This window comes from Volvox carteri (assembly GCF_000143455.1).
Source record: "Volvox carteri f. nagariensis unplaced genomic scaffold VOLCAscaffold_35, whole genome shotgun sequence".
Classification (NCBI taxonomy): domain Eukaryota; kingdom Viridiplantae; phylum Chlorophyta; class Chlorophyceae; order Chlamydomonadales; family Volvocaceae; genus Volvox; species Volvox carteri.
In genome coordinates, this window is record NW_003307578.1 from 637683 (window position 1) to 648712 (window position 11030).

The 11030-nt window shown below is 57.0% G+C and overlaps 1 protein-coding gene across 1 annotated transcript; it reads right to left on the reverse strand.

Annotated features, from left to right (window-relative positions):
- Nucleotides 1–775: 775 nt before the first annotated feature.
- Nucleotides 776–9665, reverse strand: VOLCADRAFT_75665 (uncharacterized protein). Its single transcript, XM_002953299.1, has 12 exons — nucleotides 9615–9665; nucleotides 9363–9527; nucleotides 8813–8884; nucleotides 7484–7585; nucleotides 6624–6711; nucleotides 6122–6234; nucleotides 5100–5262; nucleotides 4418–4563; nucleotides 3285–3448; nucleotides 2307–2493; nucleotides 1975–2076; nucleotides 776–1145 (listed from the first exon to the last, which is right to left on the reverse strand). Exons 5-12 carry the CDS (start codon nucleotides 6628–6630, stop codon nucleotides 1059–1061), a joined length of 969 nt encoding a protein of 322 aa, XP_002953345.1. The 5' UTR covers nucleotides 6631–6711; nucleotides 7484–7585; nucleotides 8813–8884; nucleotides 9363–9527; nucleotides 9615–9665; the 3' UTR covers nucleotides 776–1058.
- Between the last annotated feature and the right edge of the window lie 1365 nt (nucleotides 9666–11030).

The following is an 11030-nucleotide window of genomic DNA, read 5'->3' on the forward strand; positions in this document are numbered from 1 at the left end:
CAAGATAGGATCCGTTCGCTGCTCCAGCGCGCTCATCTTGCCATCTACCCTTGTGGTACCCTGCCAATACACATACATGCATACATACATGACACACATGCAGTGCTCTTCCGCTTTTGGTGCTCCTGCTGCCAATCGCCATGAGCTGCTGTGGAGAAGGCTTCACGCGACGGTGTTTAAGACGGAGAAGGAGAAGACGAGGGCGTTCCGTGCGTGTGTGCGCAGTGCTGGTCATTCAGCCCTAGACAGACAGACAAACAAACAGACGTACTGCGATGGAGAACATCCCACCATCCCACGAGACGTCGCCCTGCGAGCTCCCATCCAATGCAAATCGAGTCATCCTACCAGCATCCTTCCCTCCCTGCTTCCTTGCTCGCTTGTTGGACGACCACCCGCTGCTATGTGGTGGTACGGGTACTGCTACTCTTGATGTTGCTGCTGCTGGCCGATGCAGCCGACGGCTTCTGCAACAAACTGATACAACAGATCCGCACCTCTGCTGCTCCCTCCTGCCCGGGGTTAGGTCCAGAGATACGTTCCTGTAGGCTTTGTTCCCTACTAGCGCTACTGGTACTTAGCCGCTGCTGCTGTCCTTCAGTTGTGCATACTACCGCGGGGTGCCGAGTGGGATGGACGCAGACGACGACAGGACGCATCCCTGCACCACGGCGCGTCCAAGTTACGGCGAATAACTGCACCGCCGCTGCTATGGCTATGGCTATCGCCGCCTCCGTAATTCTCGCACTGTTGCTGGGGTGGCGGTGGCGGCCGCGCGGCTGCACGGCTGCAACACGTAGACGCGCGTCTAGCACGGCGGCAAGGTGGATGCATGCATCCTCTTAGCTGACCACTGTGTGCCGACCAGTGCCCGGTGCCCTTGGTTAAGGAAGCAAGGTGGGAAACACCACGCAGGGCAGCAAGCAAGCACGCAAGTGCGCAGTGCGGTCGGCCCGCTGCTCAGCGGAGGCAGCAGTTGCGGCAGCAGAGCAATGTTGGCTGTGTGCCGGGGCAGATGCCGCCACCGCCCAATCTCCCCTTCTCCCCAGCTAGGGGTCTCACATGCCCATCAGGAAGGCGTTCGCGTACGCCATGGGCTTCACGTCCGGGTGGGGTACCGCGGAGAAGGTCGTGAAGTGAGGTACCTGGGCGGTGCAGGCGGGGGCGGGGGGAAAGACGAACCACACACGATTGAAGCTGCTGCCAGGGCAAGAGAGTAACAAACGTAGGACTGACCGAACGGGGGGGGGGACAGAGGGGAAAAGACGAACCGCGAGTGGGTGAAGCTGATGCCAAGGAAGGACTGCTGCGGCAGATGTAAGACAGGGGGGATGGTGACGATGGTGGTGACAAAAGGATGCGAATACAATGGGAGGATAACGAGGGGAAGAATGGAGGCCGGGGTAGAGGCGCCACGCGCCACGCGCCAACAGTAAGTGGTGAAGCTTAACCACTCTGTAACAACATGAGTAAGTGCCAGGAAGCGGGCGGGTAACACGCCACACAAACACCTAGACATGCGAACCCACTCGGAAGCGAGAGGTCCAAATCGGGCAATGCACATCAGCAAGCAGCAACACCTCAAGGTCCCCTCTCGCAAAGCGGCCCGGGCAGGAATAGACGAATGGACGCGTTGAATAATTGGAGAATGGTGGAACGCACGGACGAACAAACGCAGCGCAAGGCAGGCTGAGTGTGGTGGGGGAGCACAGAGCCCTTATGCAGGACTGTCGAGATGCCGTGCTGAAGAGTGCTGAGCCCAGGGCGCGGAGGGAGGGGGGCCCTGCGCAGCCCGGAGGACCACTACACGCGGGAGGAGGGTACGTAACGTGGAGGCTATTTCACATAGCGCCGCCAACGCGTACGTGCGGAGGCCACTGGCCACTTGCCAACGACACGGTTTGAGAAAGTCTAGCAATACAAGGCGTACACCCGAACACCCGAACACACGAATTTAGGCCTGCGCGCACTCACCATATCGTTTCCGTTGAACCGCACGAACGCGCCCTTGTTGCCCATTTGGTCGCAGTAGTTGGGAGCGGAGAAAACCGTGATGAGCCGGCCGTCGTGCTCCACCTGCCACGATGAGCGAGGAGGGGAAATGTAAGCAAGCAAAGCCAAGGAGGAGGGTAAGGGGACCCGTAACAGCAAGGGCGGTAGCTGCGGGACATCGGCACCACCAAGCACCCATCCCTTCCTCCTTCCTCCCTCACACTGTCTTCCTCTCCCCACGCGCCTTTGGTGGGCCCCCTTGACTGGTGGGCTCCTCCTTCCTCCTTCCCCTCCCCCACCTCGCTCAACCTCACCTCATATCCCTCCTCCTTGACTTCATGAGACCTCACCAACAGGTCCAACCCGTTGGCATCCAGAAAGGACCGGGTTACATCGGCGCCGAACGACAGCCCCACACCGCGCTTGGAGGGCGTCCGCCCAGGCAGTGGCGAGGGGTCAGCCCACAGCGCATCACACATGACGCCGTCCTCGGGAGGCTCCCTGTGTGGGGGGAAAGAGAGGGAGAAGGGTACACCACGAAGCACAGACGTTTGACAGCACAGCGTTTGACGAGAAGAAGAAACCATTGACGGACACTCCGAGATAGAACCAATGGTGTAGGAGAAGAAGATAGATACAGACCCGTAGTGTCTTGGTACCCGTAGTGGCAAGATACAGACCCGTAGTCATCGCGGCAATGTAGGGAGTAGGCAGATAGGTTCCGAAACGAAAAAGCAGCTGCCGAGTACAGTTAAGAGAAAACATCGAAAAGGCTACCTAGCCGCCAGATGAATAAAATAGTGGTAAAAGAAAGCAGAAATGCAAACGAAGCCGTAGAGAGGTGAAAAGCGGAGCTTAAGACGGAAGTAATATCGGAAGGTGTGTGCCGACTTGTCATCGAAAGTAGTGAACGAAATTCGCTAATTTGTACTGCTGATATATACGCTGTTAGCTAACATGCAAGTGCCATACAAGGGCTGCATGAAAAGCGAGTGATGGCAAGTGGTCGTAAAAAACATTTCAAGGTGGTGATGCAGCCTTTAGCTCCATCCTCGCCATCCTCCCGCCAGCCAAAAGCTCAGCCAGCAAGCGCAGAGTCCCCCTTCTGTCCGCCCACCCACCCACCCACCCGCCCCCCCAGCCCGACCCACCTCAAATAATGAGCCTCCTGAAACCAATTCACCTCGTCCCCAGGTACGGCACCCGACCCCACACCACTCTACCCTAACCCACCCCTCAGGCCCCCCCCCGTTCTCCACCCACCCACCCACCCCTCCACCTCACCCACCCACCTGAACCTGTTGGTTCTGCGGATGTCGTCCAGGGTGACCCCGTCCTGGCTGAACAGCCCCCCGTGCAGCACCAGCACCCGGCCGTTGAGGCAGTAGGCCAGGGGCAGGGCGCAGAACAGCTCACGGAAGCAGTCCACCATGGTGCCGTTGTACTTGGCCTTCACCTGGAACCAACCAGGAAGCAGGGACACCGGAAACAGCAGCAGGGATAAGGGCCAGGGTCTCAGGGGTAGGGGTAGGAGTAGGAGTAGGGGTAGGGGTAGGGGTAGGGGTAGGGGTAGGGATAAGGGCGAGGGGTAGGGGTAGGGGTAGGGATAAGGGCCAGGGGTAGGGGTAGGGGTAGGGGTAGGGGTAGGGGTAGGGGTAGGGGTAGGGGTAGGGGTAGGGGTAGGGGTAGGAGTACGGGGTAGGGGTAGGGGTAGGAGTACGGGGGTAAGGGCAGAAGGAGGGTCAGGAGCGCAACAGTAACATGTACGCGGTGCAAGAGGTATAGGGATGTATTACATGGAAGAAACAAAGGGAGGGAGGGAGGGAGGGAGTTCGGATGCGTGGTGTGGGATAGGGGTATAGATGCAGAGGCATTGTGCTGGTCAGGAACCATGCCAGACGTGCGGGGCCCGCGCCCTGTGGTGTTCCGCCGCGGTGAGGTGAGGTGAGCTCTCCCCGGGTGAGACAAACCACCGACGATTGAAGCAGATATCCAGCTGAGAGATAGACGGATATAGAGTCCAGGAGAAGACGAATACTGCAGGACAGGACTAGTTGCTGACTAATGATGTCTTGAATAATGGTCACGGCCCGGCGACGTGGCCGTAGCTCTAGGTTGCGAAGCGGGTTTTACTAGCTGCCGCCAAGGTGAGGTGGGTTGTGGATTTCGAGTTACTTTTACATCAGTCATCTGGAAACGACCTATGCGGTTTCCGAACCCCGAACGACATACACTCCTCCCCTTCCCCCTACCCCCACCCTCTTCACGACAGGCAGGTATACGCACACACACAATAAAAACACAAAAACACAAAACGCACACACAAAACACACAAAACACACACACACACACAGACACACACACATACCACGAAAACACGGCGGGCGACCGCGCACCTCTCTCCGTCAGACACCCCCACACGCACCTCTCCGTCAAAGCCGTACACCTTGTTCATGGACTTGGACTCGTGATTGCCCCTAGTAAGGTGCATGTGCTCCGGGTAAAGCAGCTTGAAGGCCAGCAGGGCAAAGATCACCTCACAACTGAAGCTGCCCCGATCAACAAAGTCACCTTCGGCAGCATGAAGGGAGTACGGGGTATGAACGAAAAACAACGCTCAACGTCACAGAGTTCTTCGTCTTTGCTCTCAAAAGGTTTCATCGAAACACTCATCGAAAAACTGTCTCAACGACCGTTTGCGGTTTTCTGGCGTTCTGTGGCGTGGGGCGTGGGGCGGTTTTACGCCATTTGGCACACGGCAGATGGGTTGGTGGAGTGGGTGGGTCCCTAAACCCTAAGTGGGTCGCACACGGGGCTATGTACCCCGTGTATCCCAAGAGGAAACACACCCCGTGTGTAACTGGTAGTACCGAGCTGTGTACCGGCAGAGCATGTTGCGCAGCAGCCCACATGCAAGCCCCCCCTGCACATTACACGTGCCCATAACCCACCGCCCCGCCCACCTACCCACCGCCCCACACACCCACCTATTTCCCCTTGCCCTCCACCTCCCCCCACACACACCACACGCCACACACACATACAAGCGAATGCAAAACCACTTTAACTACAGACGCAAGCCCCCCCCACCATCCACCCACTCCCACCATTGAACAAGTACGGGTTGTCCGCCGAGGGCAGTCCGTTCAGCTTCCAGATGTTGAGCAGGTCGTAGAACTGGCCGTGTATGTCCCCACACACCGTGAAGTGCTTGTCCTCGGGTATGGTCACATCCACCAGGGAGGCCAGCGACCGGAACAGCGAGTGGGCCTTGGATGAGGGATGAGGGATGAGGGGAGCAAGAACGGAAACAGCACGGGACGGGACGGGACAGCAAAAGACAGGAAAAGACAGGAACAGTAAATAGAGGTGGCGAGGGCCGTAAAAGGTGCCTCGACTGTGGTAAGGTGCCGCGTCATGTGCGAGTCTAGAGGGGGGATGGGGGATGAGTAAGGGGGAGTTTAGGGACTCTGCCAAACGACTACTGCCTCCCTCCACATGCGCGCTTATGGTGGTACGTGAATGTGGTGGCACACGAATAACTTCATACCGAAGCGAGCTCCCTAGTCCAGCGACGTGTCATTAAAATTCTCCAATAAGTAGCTAGTAGACTACGTGCCTGTGTGTCTAAGTGGTCCCCAGGGTACGCGGGGCTGGTGGCTCCCCCACCCCCCCACGCGGGGAAGTTCACGGTAGGGAGGAGGGTACGGCCCCTAAGGCCGTGTCCGCAGGCCGCCCGGACACCCAAGTGCGGGGCGGCGGGCGCCAGGAAGAGCTCCCCGTGTGCTACGATGGTAGCTCCCTAGTCCAGCGACTAGCCTCACCCTACTAGCCTCACCCTACTAGCCTCACCCTACTAGCCTCACCCTACTAGCCTCACCCTACATCCCGCCATGCGGCCTCACTCCATGCACAGCGCACGACCCCGGGGCCCCAACCCAGGAGTCCAGAGACACACAGCGCCCAACAAAGCCGCGTGCGTATGTGCCGTCTTTGCGAGAGCTCGCTCATCTAATAACCCTCCGGGCCTCACCCCCCCCCGCGGGCACACTCGCCCCGAAACCACTTCTCCCCCCCCGCCCCTTTCCCCACCCACCCCACCCACCCAGTCTTGCACCCTGCACCCCACCTGGCGAACAATCTCAAACGCAAACCGCTTGTGGATGGTCCGCTGCTGCCGGAACTCCTCCAACATAGCCGTCACAAAATCCTCCGTGATGACGTAGCCGTCAGTGGCGTTGCCTGATCAGCATACACACACAGCAAACCCAGCATGTGAGAAATACATGACCGTCTAACCTAACCCAGCCCGAGCGAGCCCCACAGCGCCCGCGATGTGCACGTCCGCGCTATCCCCCCTCCCTCGAACAAATCCCCCCCGCTGCCCTCAACGACTTTCCAGGTAGTATAATAAATGCCAAAAAAACTGTTACTGCCATACGCGCAGACAACAAAACATGGGGGGGTTCCCGGGCGCCACACCACATACCCATACAAACACGGAAAACACGCACCCCACTTTGAACACGCGCCCAGGGTAAGACAGCAGAGCACCGCCGTATCCGTCACCCCGCGGGGGGGAACACCCGCCGCAACAGGGGGGAGGGAGTTGCCCTGCTTGGTCGACTCACCCTGCATCCGCGGCCCCGTGTACGACTCATCGATGTTGTCGTATATGGATAGATCCAGGGTGGCCAGGATGGAAATTGCCTCCGAGTCCTGCAACAGCCGGGAGAAGACTTGCGTGTGTCCCTGATCCGGAAAATAAAAACGTCCCCTGTTTCAACAGGTTGCCTTGTTAATGATTCGTAGATTTATGATGATTCTCCATGATCGGAAGCAAACGTTTATGGGCATGTAACGGTTGTAACGGTCATAGCGGTTGGGACTTACCCAAAATTTGGGCATATAGAGTGTGTGAGTGACGAGAGAGAGAGAGAGAGAGAGCGGGGGGGGGATGAGCAGGTGTGGTGGACGACAGTGATGAGTGGTAAAAAACTCCAAACCTCCCCAACGCCGTCTTGCCGGACCCTCATGCATCCGCATACTCACCGTGTTCCAAGCCCTAAGGCCCTCTCCTGCCTTCCGTCATCGGGATTCCACATTTCCCTAATTAGGTAATTAGCATCACCATCACCGCCTTCCCAAGACATGAGGCTGCCCACCCCCACCCTTGTACATTGGTCATCTCCCCCCCCAACACCCAAACAACGCGGGACACCCACCACACTAGCAGTCCCATTGGAATCCAACACCCGCCCATGAACCCTACACCTCACCCCCACTGAACTGAACCAACCAGACTGAAGGCAACCACCACCCTACGTTACGTTAAAACATGCCGCCCATCGACACAACAAACACACGTGCCCAACAGAACAAAACGCGTGCCTGCTGAGAGACATTTGCCTCACCGTCTATCCCCCTCTTACACCAACCCCAGCCCTCCACATCCTCAAAACCACATCCTAACCGTCCCCCATCTACTCACCGGCACAGACAGCGCCTCCTCAAACCTTAGCCGCTTCACCTCCTTCTCGCACTCAGCCAACTTTTTGCGAAGGTCCGGATCTCGAGGCGCCACTTTGGCGGCCTACAGGCGGGTCGGGTCGGGCGGCGAGGAGAGGGAAGGAGGCACCACGAACGAGTGAAGCTGCTGCCAGGGCAAGAGTGTACCAGACGTATAGAACTGACCGAAAGGCGTCCGTGAAGACGGCGACCTCGGGGAGAGGGAGGGGGTTAGTGTAAAAAGCGGGGGCGCGAATACGCATGGTGTAAAGAACATACACAAGTGTCTCGACTGCGCGGAGGGCTTGACAAGCCATATATAATATAATAACAATGCCAGACGCAAAGGATCAAGTACAGAAGTCCACAGCCGCAAACTGCTGGAGTCCCAAGCAATGCGCACAGGGAGTGGAGGGACAAAGGGTCGGTAAACACATCACCGCCAGGGAAGGAACTAGGGAAATGGGTTGTGTTGGCATTAGTGAGAATACTACTGTAGGGGAACCCGTTAGCGAAGAGTGGTGTGGGGATGGCTGACGAGGAGGTTGAAAGTGGCGGTGCAGGGCGTGTCTCATTCGTATAGCTCGAGTCCCTCCCCGGGCCTCGATACACACGGGGGCGCCCCCCCCCCCACACACACATATACGACGGGTCTCCCTAACCGGGTTACCCTCTCCCTACAGAGGACAGAAAGCGACCAGACCCAGATGCGGCAGCCCCTACAGCGCCTGTTGCCCGCTGTCAGACTTGCAACCCCTGACTCCACCGACTGAGAGTGGACGCACCGCCCTGGGCGTGCGTGGGGCTAACTGGGAATGGAACCACCCCCGCCCGCCGCCTCGAGATAGGGCCCTGTGCTGCCTACAGCCCTCCCCCTCCCCCCCATTCCCTCCCTCCCTGCCTCTTTCTCTCTCGGGGTCTGACAACCGCCCTTGCAATCAGAAACGGTACAGTGAATTGTCGCTGCGTAGCTATATGGCAGGTAGCTTAGCAGACAATAGCCGACGGCCCAACGGCCCAAAACCCCGCGTTAACAGCACCTGTCACCGGCATCTTAAAATGGACCTCAGATTGTGGCGGCCCCCGTCTGAAAGAAATAAAAGGAAGCGCATTGCTCTGTGACAGACACGTCGGCTGGGATCCTGGTACCCAGCGGGCAGGAGACCGCAATCCACTACCTACTTCAACCTGACTTTTAACTATCAGTCCTCGGCCTGACCCTGCATCCTGAACCGTCAATCATGTCTACGCCTCCCCATGAGACACATACACACCGTCCACAGATCAACAAACCCAACTTAACAAAACGCACCGTCCGCAAGTCCTTCAGAGCCAGCTTGTATTTGCCCAGCGCAAAATGGGCATCTCCGCGGCGATAGTAGCCCTGAGGCAGAAGAAGCGGGCAGTGCAGGGAGTGCGGTGAGCGCAACATAGCGCTGAGGTAGATGGTCGTTCTTCTTTCCCATTCACTGGAGAGCGCCTTTCAGAAATGTTGGTTGCGGGAAAAAGGTGAGGGGCTGTGTGGGGAGAGGTAAGGGAGGAGGTACATGTAAATGCATGAAAGGACGGACGGAGGGGTAATGAGTGAAAGGGCCGGTCAACGTGCGCAACGCGAGGTGGAGACCCCCCTGCCTTGGGCCACAGCAGTCTAGAAGCCAGGACCTACGTGTGCACAGGCAGTCGGTCCCTTGGTGCTCTGCCATCCGCAGATGCCCGTACCACATACCCCTGGAAGGATTTCCCACAAGCGAATACCTTTCCAGCACATGCCTAATAAACTATCGGCCAGTACGTTGGTGTTATCATTTAACAAAGCGCGACAGCAGGAAGGATGTTGCTCACATTTCGCGCCCGATACCCACCTTGATATACTTGGGATCTATCTCCGTGGCCTTCTCGGCGTCCGCAACAGCGGCTCCATAGTTTTCGAGCTTAATATGAGCGGCGGCGCGGTTCGCCCAGTAGATGGCATTGTTCGGGTTTAGCCCAATGGCGCGTGTGTAGCCCTCGATTGCAGCCGAAAAGTGCTTGGCTGCAGTTGACGCAAACAAGCTTACCTCAAGAAATCATAACCCTTTGCGCCGGCATTCAAGTCACGCCGAAACCTTTTACACACCTTTAAAATTCTTGTTCGCTTCGTCCTTTGCCACCTCGGCCTCCGCTACCACAGCAGGATCTAAAGGCGGAGGTGGCGGGGGTGCCTCTGGCACTTCAATCACCTCGTTGTCGTCTTCCATGTTTCTAAAGATCGTTCCCACCGTCCGACAAGAGGACTGCAAAGCTGTATAGTTTCCTGAATTCCTAATATTTACAGAAAGAGTATGCATCGAGAGTATACATCTGTACTGTTCCTTGTATGCATCGAGTGAACGGCTTACGTACTTTGCCGCGGACCGGGACACAACTGGGCACACAGAGCACTCGTCGCACGCCCCACGTTAAACTCTGTGTAAAGGTGAATACAAGACCCAACTATGTACAGAACACTTGTGTCTTCTGTCCTTAAGAAACACGAGCACGGCAGGCAGCACGGCCGTGGCCCTTGGTTCACTTAAAATTGAAGTCGGCTGGGCTTGCGTATTTCCATCATGATATACTTGGTATTATCCTTTAGCATATCGGCCATTCTGCGCGTAATCTGTATGCGTACAGCTGTCGCTACGCGTCCATTCCGAAAGTAGGAAGTTCGCCCACCTTCATGGGCCTGCATTTACAATAGTTCAAACCTGAAGCGACTAGCCCTTTGGCGTCATCCCAAAGCTACGCCGCAGTTCACATGGCTTAGACATTTCTGCGCGACGCCCGGCCTTTCTGGACACTTCCACGACACCCAAGTAACACGGTCCATGCAACGTTGCTGCCCTAACGCCGGCAGATTTTTACCACCAACGCCTTAACCCTGCTGTCGCCAACTCCGTTTCCCGGCTTGCCCTCTGCGCCGTCTGTCGTGCAAGTGTTGAGAGGGTCTTGCGGTCAACGCTTCACCGCGCTTCCCTCCCTCCCGAGCCCCATCCGTGGCCCCAGCAACCTCCTCTTTTAACCCCGCGCGAAGAATCCAGCATCAAAGACGTATACGCCCACCCCAGTTATGCACCTATCTCTTCGGTACTCAACACCATGGAAAGTTCATCTCGAACTCCCCTTTCGCTCCCATCGCGATGGGTTGGTTTCAGGCAGGGACGTGAGTGTGAGTTCTGATTGCCTGTGTGCCCCGCAACTCCCGGCTTCAACGCATCACTGTGCTTTTTCGTAAACGTCAGCAGCGATTGTCCTCAGAGCTGCATTAAATTAAATTGATCTGCTCCTGCTCAATATGCCGCAGTAATACCGTTAGGCTGGCCCGGCACTTGTAATGGCGAGATGTAAGTTGGTCAGTCGCTAGGTCACATCTTCCACAGCATGAAACTCGGAGGGAGGAAAGACGTTGTTTCGCGATGATGGTGGAAGGAGATCTGTTGCCATCATCATCATCATCGTACATGTACAATACGATGATGGCATATCGTCACACATGCAAAACCTAGGCGACA